Source organism: Callorhinchus milii, unplaced genomic scaffold, assembly GCF_018977255.1.
Source record: "Callorhinchus milii isolate IMCB2004 unplaced genomic scaffold, IMCB_Cmil_1.0 Scaffold17, whole genome shotgun sequence".
In the NCBI taxonomy this organism is placed as follows: Eukaryota; Metazoa; Chordata; class Chondrichthyes; order Chimaeriformes; family Callorhinchidae; genus Callorhinchus; species Callorhinchus milii.
The window spans coordinates 449,068-474,389 of NW_024704758.1; the positions used below are offsets into that span (position 1 = coordinate 449,068).

Consider the following 25,322-nt stretch of genomic DNA (forward strand, 5'->3'; position numbering starts at 1 on the left):
ATCCATCCGTTCTTCTGCCACTGCCACCCCATTCCAGGCTCCACCCATCCTCTCTCCACATCTTTGATCCCATCACTCCTTCATCCCTCCATCTCCCACATGAAACCCACCTTTTTGTCTTGTGTTGGAGGAGAGGATGGGCTGGGAAGGTGGACAAAGGAGGTTCATGATGAAGAGGAACCTAGGATTGTTCTTGTTCTTCAAAATGATCCTGGAGTAGAGCGATTTGGCTGATGTGAGCCTGGAGTGATAGATTTTAGGACCGTGCGGTCACATCTCTGACGCCATGATTAATCTTAAAAACTTGTGTGTAAAATATATATTTTTGAATGATGATATCTCCCACAAAATATCCAGTCCATTCACTTTACAGTATATTCTGTGAAGTGCTTTTAGACATCTCGAAGACATGAGAAGGCGCTATATCAAATGCAAGGATTATTTTTACTATTAAGCTGTGGCAGATGGAATTCAATGTAGGGAAGTGCGAGGTCATGCACTGTGGATCGAAAAAAGATAAAGCAGAATATTTTCATAATGGGGAGAGACTAAGAACTGTTGAGGAGCAAAGGGATTTGGGTATCCATATCCACCAATCACTAAAAACTCGTTCCAGGTGCAAAAAGTAGTCAAAAAGGCGAATGTAATGTTGGCCTTTATCTCAGAGCCTGGAATACAAAGGGAAATAAATGATGCTTCAGCTGTATAGAGTGTTGATCAGACTCCATCCGGAGACTGCGTTGAGTTTTGGACACCCACCTCATGAAAGATATATTGGTCCTGGAGTGGGTGAGGTGCAGGTTCACTAGAATGTTACCAGGCCTTAAAAGGTTAAGTTACGAGGAAAGACTGCATAAACCTAGGTTGTATTCCCTTGAGTTTAGAAGGTTGAGAGGTGATTTGATTGAGGTGGTTAAGATGATAAAGGGATTCGATAGGGTAGATACAGAGAAGCTATTTCCTCTGGTGGGGAATCCAAAACAAGGGGGAGTAGTCTTAAAATTAAACTAGGACATTTAAGAGTGAAATCAGGAAGCATTTTTTCACTCAAAGGATGGTAGAAATCTGAACTCGCTCCCCGAAAGGCTGTGGATGCTGAATCGATCTGAGTGAGGTTGATAGATTTTTTGTAGGTCAGGGTATTAAGGGATATGGGGAAAAGTGGGAAATTGGAATTGACAGGATTATTTGAGGTACAGATCAGCCATGATTTAATTGAATGGCAGAACAGGACTGAATGGCTTACTCCTGTTCCTATGTTGCTATGTTCCTATAAGCATTTAAATATAGAATTTAGAATTTTAAGTTTAACAATCAAACTCTATTTTGGGATTACAGCTACCTTTTTTCCAAAAATTCTTTACCAACAATTTTACCCAAACCAAATCCTGATACAATAATTGGGCAAATCTATGGCTTCAGTGTGAATGATATCAACAAAATCAGGAAATTGTATAATTGCAGTAAGTGTTTATCTTCTTTCTTAAAAAAGTTACCATTTAATAATTTATTAACCTCAGTTGAACTTTTGTACTATAATCTAGCAGCATATTAACATAACACTGGTTGGGAAGACAGAAATTGAATTACCATAGTTCCCCCTCCCAGTAATCTCATGGTCTTACCTAACGCTGTAAAGGTATTTTTTCCAAGACACAATGAGTAGGGATGTGTGTCTGAGATGTAGCTCGGTAGATAGTGGCAGTGCTCCCACTGATTTCATGTTAAGCTGTGCTGCTCATGAGGAAACCTACAGGATTTCCTGGTACCAATCATCCTTTCAGTGAGGGCTCAAGTCTGCTTTGATCAGATGTCAAACGACCATCTAGTGACTATTCCCCTTAGGGTGGAGAAAGTAAGCAGGGGCTCCTTGGAACTGAACTGGTTGCAAGATGACATGCTTGGCAACAGAATGGCGGAATCAAGTCAGCCTTCTGTTGTGGTCTTGGTGATCTGGATCCCTGGGGGGCAGGGGGGGAGAAGATGTGTACTCTAGGGCACCGCTGATGACTACCCAGCCCTAGCCTGGCTCGTCTGCCAGACTTGCCCCTTTTCAAGATAATCACTGAGGCCAGAGCCTCTTCCCATTCAGCTCCTGTTTACCCTACAAGCCAAAGTGCTAACTGGTAGAATGATCCTAACTCGACAAACAGAGATAAAGCTTGCCAGACAGTACTTTCAATGACAACCTATGCGGTTTTACCTGGTTAGACTCCAGCAGTACTCCACCAAATACTCAGGAATCCCCAGGCATTGGGTCTTGCCAATCTGTGCCTAATCATAGAATTATGCAGCACAGAAGGAGTCATTCGGCCCATCGTGTCTGTGCCGGCACTTTTGAAAGAGCTAGCCAAATCGATCCACTCTCTCATGCTCTCCCCATCCCATAGCCCTGTCCTCCCCAAATAATTATCTACTTCTCTCTTAAAAGCTGTTATCGAATTGGCTGCCACCACCCTTTCGAGCAATGCATTCCAGATCCCAACAACTCGGTGTGTGAAACAACTTCTTCTTACCTCCCCTCTGTTTCTTTCAACAACTATTTTAAATCAGTGTCCTTGGGTTACAGACCCACCCGCCAGTGGAAATAGTTTCTCCTTGTTCATCCCATTAAATCCCCTCATAATTTTGAAAACTTTTATTAAGTTATATTATACTTATGTTATACTTCTCTTAACCTTCTCTGCTCCAAGGAGCATCTCTGATAACTGAAATCCCTCATTCCTGATAACATCCTGGTCAATCTCCTTTGCATCCTCTCCAATGCCTTGACATCCTTCCTAAAGTGTGGTGCCCAGAACTGTACACAGTCTCTAGCTCAGGCCTAACCATAATAATACTCTCGGAATTAGATAAGCAGGATGCATTCCTCCAGGGAGAGTGTGTATTCCATTGTAAAACCTGGGAATGCATATGTGTGATGCATAAAATTCTGTTTGGTTTGGATCTCTTAAACACGTGTGTCAGACACTGGCTGACTAAAACACAACGTGGAGTCCTGTAGCTCAGTAGTTAGAGCATTCGCTTTGCAAGCGAGAGACCTGGGTTCAATTCTCGGTAGGGTGAAACCTTGGGCAAGTTTCCTTACTCCACACAACTGATAATAATCCCTCAAGAAAAAAAAACAATAATAACTCGGTCATTTTTAATCCATGACTGTGTGTGGGACACTGCTGTGCGCAATTGGCTGCCGTATTTCGCCCACAAATATATACAGTCAATTCACTTTGCAGTCTATTCTGTGAAGCGCTTTGAGACGTCTAGATGACGTGAAAAGTGCTATATCAAATGCAAGGATTATTATTATTAACTGCTGTCTGTGGTTGCTGCTTGCTTGCTCTGCATTAAAGAAAAAGGATAGGACATGTCACATTTAACTTTTAGCTTGTAAATGTACTTACACCAACTCAACAACAACAAACAACAACAAAATGACACTTACAGAGCGCCTTTCACGTCAGGAGGACGTCCCAAAGCTCACCTCCCATTAGTGGTTCCCGAAGGAAATAAAATGACTAAATTTATTGAAAACAATAAAACAATTTGTAGCTGGTATAAGAGAGGCACTCTGCTAGCTTGATTTTAGTGTTTTGTATTGCATTGTGGTTTTAATCGTAAACTTTTCCTATGATCTGTTATGAATTTACTTTAGAAAAATGCAGTGAATTGTTAGTACACGATTTTGGATCTTTTACCACTCCAAATTACCCAGAACCATATCCAAGTCATGCTGATTGTCAGTGGGTGATTCAAGCACCCGCTAAATATAAGGTATGTGGTAGCTGCACAACAAATTCAAGCCAAACTCATTCTAACCCGCCTGGATATAACAGTCAGTTATTGGAGTAGTGAGCACGGTTACTGATAAAAAAAATTAAATGAATAATAGTCTGCTCACTCAATCCACGACTGATTGTGGGACACTGCTGTGCGCACGTTTCACCCACAAAATAATTAATTCACTTTACAGTGTATTCTGTGAAGCACTTTGAGACATCTCAAAGACCTGATAAGGCATTAGATCAAATGCAAGGATTATTGTTATTATTAGATTCCTGCACACTGGTGACATTAAATTGGTCAGCCATGATTCCTGTGCACTATGCACAGAGTTATGCTGTGGCAGGCTCCAACCATATTGTAAATGTGTTGTTTCAACTTGTTTTTGGTCAGTTGAGTGCCTGACACATGCCAAAACCCATCACCGTACTTTTAGAGAATCTAGACCAGACACATACATATGTACCCTTTACCTCTGGTTACCCATACAACACTCACCTGTTTTACATTTGATAACTTATATAACAGCGTCCTGATTCATCTGAATAATTTCTCTGTATAAAAAGCAGGATTTAATATGTCATTTGTTTATTGCAGGTCCTCTTGGAGTTCGATTCGTTTCATATTCGAAAAATGTGGCACTGCACAAGTGATTCCGTAACAATTTATGATGGAACCAGTTCTAAATTAAAACCCCTAAAAGGCCCAGTGTGTGGCAGGCTAGCTCCAGCAGTGGTCTCCTCCAACTCCATATTATTGGTTGCTTTTTCCAGTTTCAAAAACAAAGATGCAAAGGGTTTTAGTGCCAAGTATCAATTTGGTAATGTTTCATCATAATTTTCAAATATATATATATATATGCTTGATACTCCAATGTGAGTTTGTGTATTGCTTAATGATGGATTTGTTTTTCTAGTTAAATGTGCAATGGAGTTGCCCAATTATAAGGGTCATCGTTTATACAGTTATGAATATTTTGGTTCCATTGACTCAAATAAATCAACACAGTGCGTTTGGCTACTTGCTGCACCAAAAGGCAAAAAGGTATGTGTACCATACATGAGAAAAACCTATGCACTCTTACAGTATTTTCGTATCAAAGGAGATCCCAGAAGGCTGAATGTGTTCCTCATCTTAGTCTGACTCTCTTAAATCCCTCAAAATTAAAAAAAAATGTTTTTGCCCACAAAAGACACAATCAATTCACTTGACAGTATATTCCGTAAAGTGCTTTGAGACATCTCAAAGACATGATAAAGTGCTATATCAAATGCAAGGATTTTTATCAATTTAAGATTGGTCAATTTTTGAAAAATCTTAAATTTAATTTCAATTTGGAATGCATTTTGGGATATTGCAGTAAATCTCCTGTAAAATGTCCTGTGCAAATCACTAGTTTCAAAAGCTGCTCACACACTGCACACCTGGCCTAAGTTTGGCCAATAGCAAAGATTGATGGACAAGTGACGTGTAGAGTGACCTTTACTTGTGATAGTTTAATTGAGGACTTTTGGTCGTTGAGGTGACAGCTGTTGTCCATTCAAGCTCATGGCACGAATAATTTGAGAAAGCGAGAAACACAACAGAGATGACACCAGTACAAATGTGATATTAATTTCTGAATGAAAGGATTGAGAAACAAATGTGATCATCACAAATACATGGGTCCTAGGTAAAGAATGAGTAATTACCTTTGGGAGGCAAACATTTAGTCCAGATATGGTTTAGATATATGACAAGATTAAAAATGCGATCATACTCTAAATCTGAATTTCTTTTTTTGGGCCATTTGGGTGTCGTAACACATGCAGAAACCCATCACTGTGCTGAAGAGTCTCCAAGGCAAAATGAGTTTCATGCATCTGCAATTAGACTGTGCAGCACAGAAACAGGCCATTTGGCCAATCTACGTGAACTTTTACTCCACGTGAACCTCCATCAACCCTCATCCCCTGTCCTGATCTCCAGCTATAATATTTGAATTTTTTTTATATTTATCTTTTTTCATAGCTGCATTAAATGTTTTATTTTATTCTTTAACAGGCACTCACGACAGTTAAAATAATGAACCTTAAGCCCTCGGAAAATTGTGTAGATGGTTATTTGAATATATTTGATGTGTCTAAAGCACCTCCTGATGATAAAGGAAAATTCTGTGGAAACATGAATGTGCCCAACCTTGAAGGACACACAATATTGTTTAAATTCAAGCATCCTGGACATCCTGAAAAACCTGGATTTAAAATTACCTATAAGTTTATTGTGGATAAAGGTAAATTATTTACAGAAAATTTCTCTTCCAATTTGTGTCAACTACTTATGTTGGAAATTGCTGAGATAAATCTTGGTGCATTCGGCCCTGAGATAACCAAGTGTGAGTTGCAAATTGTTTGATGTCAGTATTAATTACAGGAAGGTAGAGACCCCGATCCGGGGAACAGGAGTAGGTGCAGGAGTTTCTTTAAGGCACGGGTGAAGAGGAAGGTCTTGAGATGGCCAAACGGGCCTGTTCAACATTCAGCTGTTAAAAATCGTCTGTTACTGGCTAACACAAAGTGCAGAATTACAGCTTTACTGCAAATTCAAAAAGTGCTATTTTTAAGGCTTTATTTAAATACAGTATTTAGATATCTCAGCTCCTGAGAATGTCGTTTAAAAGTTTTGTTTTCCATGTTTACAGGTAAAGGTTGTATTCAGTGGAGCCAGCACAAGATATTGATGATGCTACTATCCCTGTGGCTAATTTCGTCACAGGCAATATAATTTCTAGTGAAACCAGTATTGTGTTTTGGCAACAATGCTTTCTATTACAGAATCACTTTACCTGTTTTGTTCAGTGATGAACTGAATGTTTTAAATAACTTTTATATTTGTGTAAATATGTTTATACAGTTAGAACTATAGTTTAACAATGTTTTATCTTGTACCCACTATATCATCTCTCCAAATTAAATGCAGCCCTTTCTTGAAAATGTTGTGGTGAAATGATGAGGAGGTTCTCCAACGTAACTGTAGAAATATAGTAATGTTATCATGTCAAAACAGGTGGGATTGAGTAGGGATTGAAGATAACCTTGGCCTTCTTTTGCAGTGCATCAGTTATCCGCTGAGTTTTCTTGGCAAGTCTGCAAGTCTTTGGCATGCTGATTAGTTAGGGTGACAGTGGTGGCTAAACATCACAAGATAAATGCAGAATATTAGTTTCCTCTCTTTGTTGTTATTGCATTGTTAATACGGATTGTTTCCATGTGCTCAATGCTTTATCAGAAGCTTGTGTGACCCTCCATATTAATGTTTGCTTAAACATATAGACCATTTTGATCTGGTCATATGCTTTTGTATAAAGTAGTAAAGCAGGCAGCATGAACCTTTTTGCCCACTAGGACTGCTATGACAACATTTATAGCACAGTGTCCTAACCAGAAACACAACCAATCCTCTCTGTGGCTCCCATTGTGCGTTTAGAATTAGCATTGAAAGGAAACTGTAATGGCTTCATATGTGAGCTCCAGTGCTCAGTGGCTAAAGTAACCTGCAAATTCAGCCTATATTTTCAATTTCAATAAATATTAATTTCACAATCAACACACATTCTTTACTGATTGTACACAGACGGCCAACAGTGAAGCCAATTAAATCAGAGTGTTCCCACAGTCAGATCCTGATATCTCTGCTCTTTGCTAGTGAATTGGACATGTTTTTGACATCCCCATCTCACTAGTTCTGGCTCTCCATCACCAAACAGATTGACTTCCAAGATCCTCACACTTGTGTTCAAATCCCTTCACTTCTTGGCACCTGCCTACCTCTCCAACCTCCTCACTCCCCAATCCACCACCTCGTCAGCGCCTTCGCTCGACTGGCACCAGTTTTCTGCTCGTCCCTCGCATCCTCCGCCCCATCGGAGGTCAAGTTTTCAGCCACTGCGCCCTGAAACTCTGGAACACTCCTTCAATCCCTCCGCCTTGCCCCCACTCTCCCCTTTTTCAACCTGAAAACCTCTCTCTTCAACTGTGCTTACGGCCACCTCTTCCCCCCCACCGGCTCGGAGTCAGGTTCCGCCACTGTTAAGCGCTCTGAGACGCGATCCTGCATGGAGTGTGTTATATAAGTGCAAGTTGTTATTTACAGAATCAGCACCAACGACTTTTTTCTTTACAAAGGGTTTATTGACGCTGTACAAGAACATTGACCATTCTGTGATTGTGAATAACTCACAGCATAAACAACAATCTTGTGCAGCCTTCAGATACACTAGGAAGAACATTGATAGTTACATTGATTGCTCACAGCAGAACACATAATAATCCTTGCAATTTGATAATCAAATCATCGAAATGTTCCAAAGCACTTCACAGAATTTCACCGTAAAGTGTAGTACCACCGTGTTTGTAGTAAAACAGCAGCTAGTTTGCGCATTGCAATATCCCAACAAAGCCATGAAGTGAAATATTCTCCATATATGTCTTCCACCAATCTAGGTCCACTGTTTTCATAATGATCTGTGAACAACACAGCCTATCACATGCAATACAAAATCTTCAGTCTTTGTTGAATTATTTCTTCCAAAAAATATCATGCTAAAAGTTCTCTAACTACAAAAGAGCAGATCATTTTTACAAGGTCCACAGTCTTATCAAAAATCAGACTTAAAGTGCTTAAGGATATAAAGCAACATTACAAGCAATACAGAGAATATGAAAATTAAACAATCCATGTGGTTGGAATTGGTCACTGAAGCATCACACTGCCTATGCGGGCGTGTCAGTACTTGGGAACTTTACTGTAGTCCTCTTGCTCCACATTCTTACAAAGACACATTGACAGGATCATTCCCAGCAACTGCAGGTAGAGAATATTCATTATTAGATCAATCTGATATTACATTGCTAGATTCATTATTAGATAAATATCTGTACTTTGATGAGGTCGAAAAGCATTATATAAACCCTGGGCCACTCAGAACAGGAGCCAATTGGCTGGAGTCTACCAAGAGACTACAAGGAGACAAAAGTTTTCCCTGACACATAGTCAAGCTGCCCACTGAAGCCGGTGAGCCATTGCCATCAGTATGTACGATCCTGATCTGGAGCCTGAGCAGGCAGGGAAGTGCATCAAAGCCAACTCTGCTCCAGCAGCCTCCAACAGCCCAAATTCTCACTCACCGAATCACTCAATAATGTTAATAAAAATCAACTTTGAAGATTATTTGCTCACCTCAATCACTGCAACTCCAATACACACACCGAAAATAGTGCCAATGTTGCTTTGTATCCACTCTTCAATAAATGTGATGCAACCCTGACCAACAGAGAAACTATGTTAATTCACCAAGTATTTCTGTAGTGTGGTTAGTGCATTCACCTACCAAAAGAGGACCTGGGTTCGATTCCCGGGCAGGGCGAAAATCTTAAGCAAGTTTCCTTACTCCACATGCCTCTGTGTACCTAGCAATAAGTAGTGTTAGTTGATTGGTGGGTCACTTTACACCAATAATATTAATATTGGTAATAATCCCTCCAATAATAATTAGGTCACTCAATCCACGACTGTTTGTGGAACACTGCTGTGAGCAATCGGCTGCCAAGTTTCGCCCATAAAATACAGTCAATCCACTTCACAGTAATTTCTGTGAAGCTCTTTGAGACGTCTCAACAACCTGATAAGGCGTATTAAAAGCAAAGATTATTATTATTGTTGAAGAGTTTGAGGGCAGATTCTGTTCCTGGAACAGCCAATAAGAGCCTAAACCCAACCTTAACCCTGAATTCCATTCATCCCAGATACCTAGCCAGCTTAATTTTCAGTGCATCAGCATAGCTTGTTGAGGGAGATCTGTACACACCTGCGGGCAGTTTCTAATCTTACTTGAGACTGTTCATTTTATCCACATCGTTTCTGCAGTGTTGTGTCTGCAAAGTTGCAATCAGCGATGCCCTGAGGGTTGGTAATGTTTAGAGCAGGGGGGAAAATGGGAGGCCAATAAACACATTATTTTGAACACATTTTGTAAAGGAGTCCAGTTTTTCTACTGTCTCGTAAGTCAAGCCTCTCGTTCCTGGTCTTTAAGTCTCACTTGTGGAACTATGTCTGAAAATTTCAGAAATTCTAAGTAATTACATCCACCAGCTAAGACATGGGCAGCAGTTTGGAGAATAAGAAGGACTGTGCAACGTGACTGGCTCAGTGAACTCTATAAACCAGTTCACCACTTTTACACCGACAATACGAGTGCATCTGCAGTGGTTCTGAGTTTCTCACTTCACACAATGAGCAATTGCTCCTGTAGGCCTCTTGGAATGTAACATTGATATTATACAGCGACGTTTGACACCGGGAAGGGGAGGTAAAACATACATAACTGACCTTATTATTGACAGGCCACGCAGGGTATGTTCCTTTACAGAAGCCTGAATTGGTCACGGTCTCATTGACCTGACAGGAGCAGGGGTAGAGAGTCAGGGAGCTGTTCTTTATGACCAAGTTCTCCGTCCAGTTTGAAGGCCCGTTCCAGCCACAGCATTTCAGCTGCAAGGAAGAAAAGTCGTCTTTCTGTAAAATCCTTATTCTTGTGATTAAATATTGAACAAATATAATACCAGCTCCCACACCCTGCAGTCACTTACAGGCAATGCCAACATGGGGGGCCTCAAAACCCTTCCCCATCACCCCCCCAGCATATCATGGCATCATTACACGGATTGCTTTAGGATGCAAAGACTTGAGACAGCAGCAAGTTGCACTTATGTAGTGCCCTTCACACAGGGCAGGTCCGGGAGCGCTTGACAGTGGCAGAGTCTGACACCGAGCCAGCGGGAGACATAGGCACGATCGAAGAGGAAGGTCTTAAGGTGAGAAACGTGCCAATTGCTAACTCCCATTCATTTGTTCAAGGAAGCTGCTGCTAGTCTCCAGGATGTCTAAGCGGCTCTTGGAAAGGATGGCATTAATTGATGCCCACACTCCACCCGTCCTCCCCTTCACACAATCTCCACATTAATCCCCTCACAGAGCAGCACTGTGGCAGCGCGAGGCACACAGATCCTCCCCCACAACTGCTTGGGCTCCTTGTGTGTTTCTCTCTCGTATACAAGACGTTACTCACCTTCTTCTGAATGTAATCCCACGTCTGCCCAAAGCTTTTCTCCTGGATTTCATCGGGATTGTATTTGACAATCATTTTATGAATAATCTCAGACATTTCAGATCTCAGCTGGTGAGGGAACGAACAAGTGTGTAAGAGAGTGAATAAAGCAAGTGACCTCATTCTGAGCAAAACCAGCCCTTCATAAGCCAAACAGGAACATGAAAGCTCTGCAGGCAGCCAGGCAGAGGCTCCAGCTGTGCCTTTCGGAGGGACATGCTGTATGCGCCCCCCACCCCACAGGCCAGCTCTCTACTCCAAAAAATAGCTGATCGAATCCTTGCTTTTTTAAAATACGGAGAAAGTCACATCGCTGTTTGTCCGCAAACCATTTATGGCTTTAGCTGCTGTTCTGTCATCAGCAGCGCTAGACCAGGAACCAGACTAGAGATCATCACAGAAGCTCGACTCGAGTACCATTGTGAATTCGATCTGTGTCAACTCCCTGGCACAGCGGTTTAATCTGTCTGATAAATCAACCGGCACAGAACAACCGGAATCTCACCTCGTGTCTCTGAATGTAGATCAGGACTCCAGCCGTGACCTGAGCAATCAGGATCAGGAGCAGACAAGTGAAGTACTGTGAGAGAGAGAGAAAGAGATCAAGGTGTTCATCAGTGGAAACTGAAGCCCTCAGCAACCATCTCTCCCCTATCCCCAGCAGGTCAGCTTGTGAAGCACTTTCAGGTGTCTTGACCCGATATTAAATATTATAAAATAATAATAATAATATGTGCATTTGATATAGCGGTTTCTCACGTCTCAAAGCCGTTCACAGAATATATTGTAAAGTATATTTACGGTCCCCCTGACGTAAAACCCGCTAAACAAATGTAATTTTGTTGTTGTAAAGAGGGTGACTATAATTTTGTGGGTGAAACGCGGCAGCCAATTGTGTATGGCAGTGTCCCACAAACAACAATAACAACTTGTACTTATATAGCGTCCCTCGCACAGTGTCGCCTCCCAGAGCGATTAATTAGTTGTGGAAATTTTTATCATTATTTCTTTATAATAAAGATTATTATTATATTCTGGTTATCAGAATATCCGGGATACGGTGAATCCTGTTCCTGATGCCACGTACCAATCCCAGCAGACATTTGACCTCGTTCACGGCTCCCAGGCAGCCCAGGAAGCCCATCACCATGGTGACACAGCCAACGGCCAGGAGGATGTAGGAGCCGATCTTCAGTGCCGAGGAGGAAGATTCTAAACAAACAAACAAACAAACATCGTTAATGTGAACAAAACACACGTTAAGCAGTTCCCGTGGGGACCCGATCATGTGAAGCAGCACCGGTTTGGGGCCACAACCAGAACTTACATTTACACAGTGCTCGTCACGTCGGGAGGACGTCCCAAGGTGCTGGACAGTCAGTGATTTGGACCCGAGCTGGGGGTTGGCATCAGGAAGGATGGAGGGCAGGAAGGGTAGGAGTAGGAGGGTGACCAAGGTCTAGAGACGTACCTTGGAGAAGGCAAGGGAGAGAGCGGGATGGAGGGACTGTGGGATGGAGTTCCAAAGGGTGCGGCAGAGAGACTGAAGGCTGGCCCACCGACGGTGGGGTGGGCCGGAGCCCGCTGTGTGGAGGGAGTGGACAGGTTGGTGTGGCCACGTATGTTGAATCATATGTATGAAAGCATGAATCAGGCTTTCTCTCCAGGATTTTACATGGGATCAGATTCCACAGCGGAAAAAGGAGAAGGAATATTTCTTAATAACGTGTTCCAAATCCAACACTCAGAAAGTGCCTGAAGGGTTTGGAGAAAGGGAAGAAAGCTACTCACTGAGGACGGCAATGAAGCTGGTGTCATCCAGGAGGATCCACAGCCCGAAGCCGAGGATCACAGCTCCCAGGATCTGCCAGAGAGACCAGGGCTCAGTCAGCACCACATCCCCTCTAACACCCACATCCTACACACCTCACACACCAACAACTACGTCCTATACACCACACACTACACACACCAACATTCACGTCCTGTAAATCCCGGCCACTTCTATTGTCCGTGGATGGGTCCTTAATCAGCCACCATAGAGAAGCACAGACCAGTTCCCCATTGCCGACCCACCCCTGTGGTTCCCAGCCAGCGCCCAGCTCTGTACTCACAAAGAAGAGAAGATTGAAAAGAAACAGGAAGTATTTGGTGACTTTAATGCAACCTTTCCCCATGGCTCCTGCAGTTACCTGCGGAAACAGCAAAATAGTAAATGATCTGAACTCTGCAGCTCTCTTAGCTTCATACAGAATAAACTGAAAACATTCAACACCAGGTATTGAGCACATACAATATAAAAGCACAATTATAAACATTGCTGATCTTCAAACATGTAACACAGAGCTAGTTACAGTGGGAAGAGAGGGGGTATTAATGTAGTGGTCACTGTGGATCAGAGGACTTATAAAGAGGTGGGTTGACATGGCTGAAGGTTATTAACAACAACAACAACAACATTACATTTATAGAGCACCTTTCACATTGGGAGGACGTCCCAAGGCACTGAGGTAGGTAACAGGGTAACTATAATGGTCCATCTCTATCTCCATCTCTATTTTATAACTAACTCTATACTGAACTATGGTATAACTAACTGTTGTTCACAAGAACCAATTGCATTTATACAGCACCTCCGTTGGGAGAATTCCCAAAGCACTCGAGGGTTTGCACCTGAGCTGGTGGCTGGATACAAGGCATTAATGTCAGACATTGCTGCTTTGGGGTTTGGTTCCACATGAGTGTGTGGAGGGGGGGGTGTTCCACATGGGGAGGATGGACCCTCCTCCAGCAGCCGGGAACGAGAACAGAGACTGGGCTGGAATGTTGCTCTGGTCTTGTTCCCAATCCAAACCCGATGCAAATAATTCTTGTTCTCCGCAGTTCACTAGTGAGCCTGGAGGGGGCGCCCAGCAGTCAGCGCCCCTGACTGACACCAGCTCTGGAGCCTGAGCCGACTGCTCCCCTGGAGACAGAGGGCAGACAGAGAGGAATAAAGAGAAACGTCAACAAAAGCTTCAATAAAAAACAAATAATCGTTGCACTTGATATAACAAATGGCGTCCTGTAGCTCAGTGGTTAGCGCTCTCGCCTCGCAAGCGATTCCCGGGCAGGGGGTGAAACGTTGGGCAAGTTTCCTTACTCCACACCTCTGTTTACCAGCAGTAAATAGGAACCCAGTTGTTAGTCGATTGGCGATCACTTTCCTGGGGATAAGAATCCCTTTGAAATAAAATAATATTAATAAACTGGTCACTTCAATCCACGGCCGTTTGTGGGACGCTGCTGTGCGTAATTGGCTGCTGCGTTTCACCCACAAAATAAACAGTCAATTCACTTTACAGTATGTTCTGTGAAGTGCTTTGAGACGTCTCGAAGAGGTGATGAGGCGCTGTATCAAATGTCAGGATTATTATTATTATAACAATAAGAAATGATATTTACACAGCACCTCTCCCATTAGGAGGACACCTCAGGCGCTGGACAGTCAAGGATTTGCACCGAAGCTGAGGCTTGGGATCAGGACGGGTGGAGGGTGGGGGTGACCGAAGTAGTGGTCGAAGAGTAGGGTCTAGAGATGGGCCTTGAAGGAGGCGATGGAGGGGAGAGGCGAAGGGATGGAGGCAGAAAGGAAGTTCCAAACGCCAATGGTGGGGCTGGCAGAATGGGGGACGTGGAGGAGGCCAGAGCCGCCTGAGCGGAGGGAGCTGATCAGAGAGTGTACTTCCACACGTACTGAATTTCACATTGTTGCCGTTAATGCGGGTGGTGTGTCAGACCCCACAGTGTTGGTCACACAGCGCTGCTGTTCTGACATCCATTCCAATCCTCTTACACTCAGACCAGCTCCTTCCCAGCACCAACCTTTCCCCTAGTCCAGGCATTCCTCTCCAGCTCTGCTATTAGCCCCGTACTGTACAGAAAGAGCTTTGTCTGTGTCGTCCCTTACGTGAATAGGATAACTTTGCCCTCGATTCACATCAGCTTCACTAACAGGGGATCAGAGGCTGGAATTACATAGCCACAACGCCACAGTTTGCTGTATGAGAACCACCAGCTGCTAACACAGCTCTTTATCATCAAATCATTCACAAGGAGATTGACCGGGAGGAGAGATTGGGGCGGGGGGGAGGAGAGTCAGGCGGGGCCCCAGAGAGCAATGGCGGTGTGGCGGGCGGGGGGGGGAGGAAGACAGATGGAGAGAGCTGGGATCCCCGAGAACCTGGGGGGAGGGGGGCTGAGAGATTGGGGGGGAAGATGGGATGTAAAGGTACATTGTTGCTCTGAAGAGACGTCCTACATGTTTCAGTGCCACGGGACATCCGTCCGGCGTGAAAGGCGCTATATATATATATATACACACACACATAAATAATTGTAACCTATTGGCCATTGGCTGCCACGTTTCCCCCACAAAATATACAATCAATTCACTTTGCCGAGTGTTTGGTGAAGGGTTTTGCGATGTCTGGAAGTTGCGGTGAGGCGCGACATCAGATACAAGGATTATTAATCTTGTTGTTGTTACGGCGCTTCTCTCATGTTTATTGTATGAAATCCTGGCTGCCGCAGACCCTCAGCACAGAGAGCTGCGTTATGGCTGTGTTTGGCAAAGATGCAACATCAACAGCATCTCCAGAGTAAACATACAAGTCCACGGTCACGTGACAAGTTCAAATGAATGAACGTCTGACCACACTTGGTATCCAGAGTGACCGTGAGGCCTGCGGCAAACTTGTCTGTCATTCCCAGAGTCGCTGCCCGTGTACTCAGACCCACCTCAGTCTGGAATCAAACAGGTTCCATTCCTAATTCCTCTCCAACAGCTCCTGCTGGGAAAGGAATGATGTGGAAGTTGAGTCAAGCCAAGGGGGAGGTTCTGCGGTCAGGAGCGATTGACGATCGATTTGCCAACACTCACTGTCCAATCACACAGGAAGAATAGCAGTGAAAGCAAAGCCAGTGGGGGGTCGGGAGAGGAGGAGGGAGAACTGCGGAGGAGAAGAGGGAAAGGCAGCCAGGAAAACAGAGGAGCAATTGGCAGCAGGGGTTAGGAAAAAGCAGAAAGCAATCAGAGTGGTGGATCCTGGGACCAGGGACAACAACAACAACAAGATGACATTTGTAGAGCGCCTTTCACGTCGGGAGGACGTCCCAAGGCGCTGGACAGTGACAGCATTTCAGACCCGAGCTGGGATCGGGGAGGGAGAAGGGAGGGAAGGGGGGCGGCCGATGGCATGGTCGAAGGGTGAGGCGGAGTGACTGGGGGATGGAATTCCAGAGGTTGGGGGCAGAGTGGCTGAAGGCTCTCCCGCCAATGGTGGGGCGGGGGGGTCGGGGGACGTAGAGCAGCCAGAGCCGACTGAGCGGAGGGAATAGGTGGGTTGGTAGGGGGTTAGGATGTTGCAGAGGTAGGGTGGGGCGAGGCCATGGAGGGCTTTGTAGGTGAGGACCAGGATCTTGAACTGGATCCTCTGAAGGATAGGGAGCCAATGTAGTCGGGCGAGAATGGGGGAGATGGGATCACGGAGTTTGGTGTGGGAGAGGTACGGGCTGCAGAGTTCTGGATCTGCAGCCTGTGGAGGGAGGAGTTGGGAAGGCCGACAAGCAGGGGGTTTGCATAGTCGAGCCTGGAGTTGAAGAAAGCATGAACAAGAGTTTCAGCGCCTGAGGGTTGAGGCAGTGGTGGAGTCGGGTGATGTTACGGAGGTGAGGGAAGGCAGAGCGGGTCATGGCTTGAATGTGGGGGAGAAAAGACAGTTGAGGGTCGAACAAGACACCGAGGTTCCTGACTGACTGGTGAGTTGAAATGTGCAACCATGGAGGTTGATGCTGCCACAGCCTGAGGTGCGGAGGCGCTGGCGCGAGTCAATCAGGAGGGCCTCAGTCTTGTTCACATTCAACTGTAGAAAATTTGCCCTCATCCAGGACTTGATGTCCGACAGACAGTCTGTCAGGACAGCAGTGGGTCTGGAGTTGAGGGTAGGGGCAGACAGACAATCTGTCAGGACAGCAGTGGGTCTGGAGTTGAGGGTGGGGGCACACAGGCAGTCTGTCAGGACAGCAGTGGTCCTGGAGTTGAGGGTGGGGGCAGAAAGATAGAGTTGGGTGACATTCGAATACATGTGGAAGTTGACCCCATGTCTGTGGATGATGTCCCCGAGGGGGAGCATGTAGATATTAAAGAGGAGACAAGGACAGAACCCTGGGGGACGCCAGACGTGACAGTGCGGGAGCTGGAGGAGAAACTGTTAGAGGCAACAAAGTGGAGACAGTGAGAGATATAGGAATTGAACCAGACAAGGGCAGGTCCGTGAAGACTGAGTAAAGGGGAGAGGCGGTGTATGAGGATGGATTGGTCCACAGTGTCAAAGGCGTCCGAGAGGTCGAGGAGGACAAGGAGGCAGAGGGAGCCCTGATCACAGATGTTCAGAATGTCATTAGTGACTGTGACCAGGGCTGTTTCCAGGCTGTGGGCAACAACAACAACAACAAGATTCCATTTAGAGCGCCTTTCACGTTGGGAGGATGTCCCAAGGCACTGGACAGTTGGGGAAGTGGTCAGGGTGAGGGGAGGGAAGGGAGGGAACGAGGAGGGTGGAAATGGTCAGGGTGAGGGGAGGGAAGGGAGGGGGCGAGGAGCGGGGGAATGGTCAGGGTGAGGGGAGGGAAGGGAGGGAGCGAGGAGGGGGTAGAGAGTCGAGAGCGGAGCTGAAGGCTTGGTCAAAGAGAAAGGTCTTGAGACCGGCCTTGAAGGAGGAAAGGGAGGAGGCGGCGAAGGCACTGGGGGATGGAGTTCCAGAGCCTCGGGGCTGAGAGGCTGAAGGTCCGGCCACCGATGGTAGGGTGGTTGGGGCAGGGGATGTGGAGCAGACCAGAGCCAGAGGAACGGAGGGTACGGGCAGGTAGGTAGGGGGATAGTAGGTTGGAGAGGTAGGAGGGAGCAAGGCCGTGAATGGCCTTGTAGGTGAGGATGAGGATCTTGAATTTGATCCTCTGGGGGATGGGGAGCCAGTGGAGGCGAGCGAGGGCGAGGGTGAGGGCGAGGGCGAGGATGGGAGTGATGTGGGCGCGAAGCCTGGTGCGGGACAGTACACGAGCTGCAGAGTTATGAATGATCTGCAGCTTGTGGGCAGTGCGGAAGCCGGATTGGAGAGGTTCAAAGAGGGAATGGCGAGAGAGAAAGGAGCGGAGTTGGGACACGACGACTCGTTGCGGGACCTTGGAGAGGAATGGGAGGTTAGAGATGGGGCGGTAGCTGGAGAGGAGGGATGGATCCAGGGAAGGTTTTTTCAAGATGGAGCTGATGACGGCTGTTTTTAGGGGAGTGGGAACTGAACTGGTGTTAACCAATGTTCCAACAATAATAATCCTTGCATTTAATATGGCCCTCATCACATATTCGAGACGTCACAAAGCGCTTTGCAGAATATGTTGTAAAGTGAATTGACTGTATATTTGTGGGCGAACACGGCGGCCAATTGCACACAGCAGCGTCCCCACAAATGGTCGTGGATTGATTGGCAAGAGAGAGAAAAAAAGATGAAATGCGCTGAAGGAGGTCCCATCTCAACTGGAGAGAAACAATCTTCGCCCGAGACATCAGGAAAAGAAAGTAAGAGAGTGACTGGAACGCTGAGGGGAAACCAACAGTCAAAGTGTCTGAACTCTTTTCACAGGAAGAACATACAAGAACCCGAAACCTCTGAGCGTCGGACACTGGGTTCACAGCCCGTCTCAGTTACACTGATCTCATGATCACAGCGGACAATTACACGGCACTGTCCAGCACATAGTTAAACTAACACCACTCGATTACACCAGACAGTTGTGACCATCAGATATACTTTTCTTATATTATAATTATTGTATAAAATTTATATTATTATATCTTATTACACACCACAGTATTACTACACAGACACACACACACACACACACCAACAGTAATTACTGGACACACTGACCAGTGTGACTCCGCAATGGAGACTGACACCTATCTGCGGACACCAGCCGAGAGCAAAAGCTGCGAGTGAGCGTGGGGGGTGTTGGGTGTATTTTGTCGGCCTGGGGACAGGGTGGGGAGGTTTGGCACTAAACCTGTCCCTGATCAGACACGGTGCAGCTCTGCCTCGAAATGTTGATCGTCAACAGGAGCTTCAGCTGCAGAGATTCAGGAAATGCCGCTCAGAAACGGCAGATAATAATCCCGGCATTCGACACAGCGCCTCATCACGTCTTCGAGACGTCGCAAAGCGCTTCACAGGACACACTGTAAAGTGTGGTGACTGTGTATTTTCTGAGCGAAACTCGGCAGCCAACTGTGCGCGGCAGCGTCTCACAGAGCCGTGGGTTGAGGGACCATATTCTTTTTTGTTCGCAGTAAACAATGTGCTCCTCCCGGGGGGGGTCAGTGACAGTGGTTGAGGTGAGAGGCTCACAGTCACCCTCTCCTGTGCTCCTGCCCCCCATCCCCCAAACCCCACTCACCTTGCTCAGTGCTGGGGCCCCCCCAACCCCCCACAGCCCCCCCACAGCCCCCCACAGCCTCACCCCCAGCCCCCCCCCAACCCCCCACAGCCTCACCCCACAGCCCCCCCACAGCCTCACCCCCAACCCCCCCCCCCCCACAGCCTCACCCCACAGCCTCACCCCACAGCCCCCCCACAGCCTCACCCCCAGCCCCCCCCCCCCACAGCCTCACCCCAGCCCCCACAGCCTCACCCCACAGCCCCCCCACAGCCCCCCCACAGCCTCACCCCCCCCCCACAGCCTCACCCCCACCCCCCACAGCCTCACCCCCAGCCCCCCCCCAAACCCCCCCCAGCCTCACCCCACAGCCCCCCCCCCCCCCCCCCCCCCCCCCCCCCCCCCGGGGCTCAGTGCGCTGTGGGGGTAGAAGTGAAAATAAAGTTCTGAGACTTTGCGGCGGCGATCGGGGATTATCCCGAGAGAGAGAGAGAGAGAGAGAACCGGAGAGAGGAGAGAGAGAGAGAGAGACGGAGAGAGAGAGAGAGAGAGAGAGAGAGAGAGAGAGAGAGAGAGAGAGACGGAGAGAGAGAGAGAGAGAGAGAGAGAGAGAGAGAGAGAGAGAGAACAGAGAGAGAGAGAGAGAGAGAGAGAGAGAGAGAGAGAGAGAGAGAGAGAGAGAGAGAGAGAGAGAGAGAGAGAGAGAGAGAGAGAGAGAGAGAGAGAGAGAGAGAGAGAGAGAGAGAGAGAGAGAGAGAGAGAGAGAGAGAGAGAGAGAGAGAGAGAGAGAGAGAGAGAGAGAGAGAGAGAGAGAGAGAGAGAGAGAACCGGAGAGAGAGAGAGAGAGAGAGAGAGAGAGAGAGAGAGGAGAGAGAGAGAGAGGAGAGAGAGAGAGAGAGAGAGAGAGAGAGAGAGAGAGAGAGAGAGAGAGAGAGAGAGAGAGAGAGAGAGAGAGAGAGAGAGAGAGAGAGAAACGGAGAGAGAGAGAGAGAGAGAGAGAGAAACGGAGAGAGAGAGAGAGAGAGAGAGAGAGAGAGAGAGAGAGAGAGAGAGAGAAACGGAGAGAGAGAGAGAGAGAGAGAGAGAAAGACGGAGAGAGAGAGAGAGAGAGAGAGAACCGGAGAGAGAGAGAGAGAGAGAGAGAGAGAGAAACCGGAGAGAGAGAGAGAGAGAGAGAGAGAGAACCGGAGAGAGAGAGAGAGAGAGAGAGAGAACCGGAGAGAGAGAGAGAGAACCGGAGAGAGAGAGAGAGCGGAGCCGCTGATGTGGCTGTTACACTGTTACTACTATTGTTACTCTGTGACACAGTTACTGTTACTCTGTGACACAGTTACTGTTACTCTGTGACACTGTTACTCTGTGACACAGTTACTGTTACTCTGTGACACAGTTACTGTTACTCTGTGACACAGTTACTGTTACTCTGTGACACTGTTACTCTGTGACACAGTTACTGCCGCTCTGACTGTTTGTGGCGCTGTTACTGTTGTTGTCGCTCTTCACTGTTCCACTCACCTTCACAGTCACTTCTCCGCCGTCACCAACGCGGAACTGAAGCCTCTGCGCCCGGAGAGCGGTACCGGGACTCCGGGGGCGGCCCCACCCTCACCCCTCACCCCCCCTCACCCCCCCCTCACCCCCCCTCACCCCCTCACACACACCCCCACACACCCAAAACCCCCCTCACACCCTCACTCCAACCCACAGTCCCTCTGCCTCGGCCCCTCCTCCCTTCATAGACACTCCTCTTTCATTGCGCATCAGTCACACTCCCCCACACTCCCCCCACACTCCCCCCACACTCCCCCCACACTCCCCCCTCCCCCCACACTCCCCCCCACACTACCCACACTCTCCCCCCACTCCCCCACACACTCCCCCCACTCCCCCCACACTCCCCCCACACCCCCCCACACTCCCCCACACACTCCCCCCACTCCCCCCGCACTCCCCCACACTCCCCCACACACTCACCCCACTCCCCCCCACACTCCCCCACACACTCCCCCCACTCCCCCACACTCCCCCCACACACTCCCCCCCCCCACTCCCCCCACACACTCCCCCACTCCCCCACACTCCCCCCACACACTCCCCCACTCCCCCCCACTCCCCCACACACTCCCCCACTCCCCCCCACCCCCCCCCCCCACACCCCCCCCCCCCCACACTCCCCCCCCCCCCCCCCCACACTCCCCCCACTCCCCCACACTCCCCCCACACACTCCCCCCTCCCCCACACTCTCCCCTCCCCCACATCCCCCCCACACTCCCCCTCCCCCACTCCCCCACACTCCCCCCTCCCCCCACACTCCCCCCACACTCTCCCCTCCCCCACATCCCCCCACACCCCCCCTCCCCCACACTCCCCCTCCCCCACACTCCCCCCCCACTCCCCCACACTCCCCCCCACACTCCCCCACTCCCCCCACACTCCCCCCACTCCCCCCACACTCTCCCCTCCCCCACATCCCCCCCCACACTCCCCCTCCCCACACTCCCCCCACACTCCCCCCACACTCCCCACACTCCCCCACACTCCCCCCCACACTCTCCCCTCCCCCACATCCCCCCCACACTCCCCCTCCCCCACACTCTCTCCCCCCACACTCCCCCCCACACTCCCCTCCCCCACATTCCCCCCCACACTCCCCTCATCCCCACACTCTCCCCTCCCCCACATTCCCCCCCACACTCCCCTCATCCCCCACACTCTCCCCTCCCCCACACTCCCCCCCCCCCCCACATGTAATTTGTTGTTGTTGTTCACGCCACAGACAAAACACTGGCACATTATGGACATTTATGTGCAAACTATGTAGAAAAACACTAAAGATGGAGCTGGTGTTAGTCCGGTGGTTGTGTTACATGTTTGAACACCTCTGTTGATTAAACGTAGTCAAACTGTGGAGTCCTGTAGCTCAGTGGTTAGAGCACTCGCTTTGCAAGTGAGAGACCTGAGTTCAATTCCAGGCAGAGGGCCAAACCTTGGGCAAGTTTCCTTACTCCACACAGAGCCTAATAATAATCCTCCAAAACCAAAACAATAATAAATTGGTCATTTTCAATCTACGACTGTTTGTGGGACATTGCTGTGCGCAATTGGCTGCCGCGTTCGCCCACAAATATACAGTCAATTCACTTTACAGTGTGTTCTGTGAAGCGCTTTGGGACGTCCTCCCGATGTGAAAAGCGCTATATCAAATGTAAGGATTATTATTATTATTAAACATTTGACACATCTGTCAGTGAATGTGGATGCACAGCCCTGTGGGTAAATGTTCTGCTCCAAGGCCAGACACCATGAATTCTTACTAAGATTAACCTCAGAGTGTTGTCATGTTGTCACCAGCTGAGCTGATGGGTGATTTTGAAGGAGGGTATTTAATTGTGCCGAGACCATGAGAGCGTGGCTTCATCCTGACCTGAAAGACACACACGCTCACACATTGCTCCCTCTCCGTGTTATCAGCCAAGGACTCAATGAAGGAATACCAGCGGCTATGACAAGATGGCACCTTATCTCAGCTCAAGTCCCTACTCAAAGTTGTGAACGCAGATTGCCAGTATCCCCAGATCTGAGCTCCCCAGACCTTTGGGTGACCATCGTGAGATACCTCACTCAAACTCCCTGTTACAGGCACTTTCTCAAACTAGTCAATAGCTGATTAGTACCAACATGACTCTTGAATGTAAATGTGGACAATGTGATTTTCCCCTCCCACTGTTCTGAGGGAAGTGTTGCCATATTAGGACATTTTATGGCAGATTCAGTGCCAAGAATAGTTTGCTGCAGAATTTCCTGTGTAACACCCACAACAAGTGACTGCATCTATTGCAAAACAAAACACGTCTTAAAAGTTAAACAGAAACAAAAGTAAAATACTTTGCCGTTCCAGGGACATTGAGGCGGTTGTGTTTACCTGTTGCCGTGTGCAGGAATGTGGAAGAAGCCTGATTTCACAGGGCCTTCTGACACTCCTTTAAACTAGAAAATTACAGCATGTTATGGAAGTGAAGGATGCGCCTGGCCAGACGCCAGCCTGACACATGTCTGTCATTGCTATTTTTAAAATAGCCAAACCTTGCGTGAAGAGATTTAAATGAACGCAGATGGAAAAGGCATGAGAAGGAATGCTAGACACGAAACGATGAAGACATAAACATTACTATTAACACATCCATCTCTCTGTACCTTGGTAGAATAAGATTACACAAATGCTAAAATATCTTACAAATGTAAATGGAATAAGAAAAGTCCTGATCCTGCTGGAACAGTCTGAATTGAACAGACTTTTCTTTTGAAAGGTTTGCTTTTTCAAAAAAAACTGCACAATATGTTGGACTGAATTCCTTACCTAATTCTGGAGACTATTAGGCACAAGTTGGCAAGAGCCAAGGCTTGGGGTTCCCTGAGTTTGCGTTGGGGTAACTGCTGGAGTGTAACCAGCAAAAAACACATAGCTTGCCATTGATATCATTGTCTGACAAGCTTTCCTGCGGCTTGTCCAGCTGGGACCACGCTACCCGTTAAGAGGTTTGGCTACAGGATCAGAGTGCGAAGAGTCCCTACCCCCAGTGACTGGTCTGCCCTTCCAAGTCCTGCCGATGAGCCAGGCTGCTGTCCTGTCATCAGAGAAACCTATTCCATCTCATTCCCTGCCTTTTCCCCAAACCCCTGTGAAAGGTTCCTTTTTATGCATCTGTCTATCTAGTTTCCTCTTGATACTTAATAGGGATTCTTTCTGAACCACCACACATGGAAGTGGTTCCACCATTCTCTCAATTGCCCCCAAATCCTTCTCCCCATTTGTTCGTTTGACAGTTATCTTAAATTGGCACCTTCTAGTTACTGACTCATCCACCAGCGAGTCTGTGACAGTCATTTCTCTCCCATCATCTCTATGTCCTCATTGGACACAAATTCTTGTGCTGGATAGACTGGGAGACACTCTGATTCTGGCAAGAAATCGGACAATTGACGATGTTTGTGGAAATAGGTCGTTAACCTTTTGTAATAATATAAAAACTTTATATACAATAGGGAAACCTTATTTATTGGACAGATGTTTGGGTAAATTCAAAATGAATCATATCAGTGCTCTCGTCAAAAATGCTTGATTCCACTTTTTGGCATCAGTGTAAACAATCAGGATTACAGAAACGGCTTCTACATTTGCCATCCAGCACAACCAGGTCAGATACAGCACAGGATACACATTAAAGCTCTCTGTACATTGTTCAATTCAGCGCTCCCAGGTCAACTATAACAATAATAATCTTTGAATTCGATATAGCGCCTAATCACATCGTCGAGACGTCTCAAAACGCTTCGCAGAATAGACTGTAAAGTGAATTGACTGTATATTTTGTGGGTGAATTGTGGCAGCTAATTACGCATGCTAGTGACCCACAAACAGTTGTGGATTGAGTCACCCAATTTTTTTTGTAGGGATTATTACCCCCAGAATAGCGAGCCGCCAATTGAGTAACAACCAGGTTCCTACTTATTGCTAGATAAACAGAGGTGTGTGGAGTAAGGAACCTTGCCTAAGGTTTTGCCCTGCCCGGGAATCAAACCCAGCTCCTCTCGCTTGCGATGGGCAAGTGCTCTAACCAATACACTACAGGACTCCAACTATAGAATGGGGTTGCCTCACCCGTCCCATCCACATCTCCTGGATACTGCACAGGTTAGATACAAAGTAAAGGTCTAAACTATCTATCACCATGAATGATTGGATTGGGAAGGTGCTGACAGGTTCAGTCATGTTTCTAAGCAGGATGTGGTATTCTTCAAATTTTTTACAATTGCTTTGTTGTGTGTCTGACCTGTGGTTTCGATTCCAAATTATACATCACAAGATTGCACAGCAGGTCTCTGTTCACTTGGTTTCCAGCCTCCAATCATTCATGGACATGTACATGC

At 47.1% G+C, this 25,322-nt stretch overlaps 2 protein-coding genes across 2 annotated transcripts; one reads left to right on the plus strand and one right to left on the minus strand.

Annotated features, from left to right (window-relative positions):
• Positions 1 to 1,338: 1,338 nt before the first annotated feature.
• Positions 1,339 to 7,392, plus strand: LOC103190438 (astacin-like metalloendopeptidase; the record flags this gene model as incomplete). Its single annotated transcript, XM_042341424.1, is given in 6 exon segments — positions 1,339 to 1,463; positions 3,653 to 3,771; positions 4,378 to 4,600; positions 4,697 to 4,824; positions 5,824 to 6,052; positions 6,461 to 7,392. Coding segments are annotated over 6 exon segments (907 nt in total), but the record flags the coding sequence as incomplete, so codon positions are not given.
• A 535-nt stretch (positions 7,393 to 7,927) lies between these two features.
• On the minus strand, positions 7,928 to 21,026 carry cd82b (CD82 molecule b). The gene is made up of 9 exons (XM_007911217.2): positions 20,909 to 21,026; positions 13,039 to 13,116; positions 12,716 to 12,788; positions 12,012 to 12,136; positions 11,430 to 11,504; positions 10,886 to 10,993; positions 10,147 to 10,308; positions 8,998 to 9,081; positions 7,928 to 8,622 (listed from the first exon to the last, which is right to left on the minus strand). Exons 2-9 carry the CDS (start codon positions 13,099 to 13,101, stop codon positions 8,545 to 8,547), a joined length of 768 nt encoding a protein of 255 aa, XP_007909408.1. The 5' UTR covers positions 13,102 to 13,116; positions 20,909 to 21,026; the 3' UTR covers positions 7,928 to 8,544.
• Between the last annotated feature and the right edge of the window lie 4,296 nt (positions 21,027 to 25,322).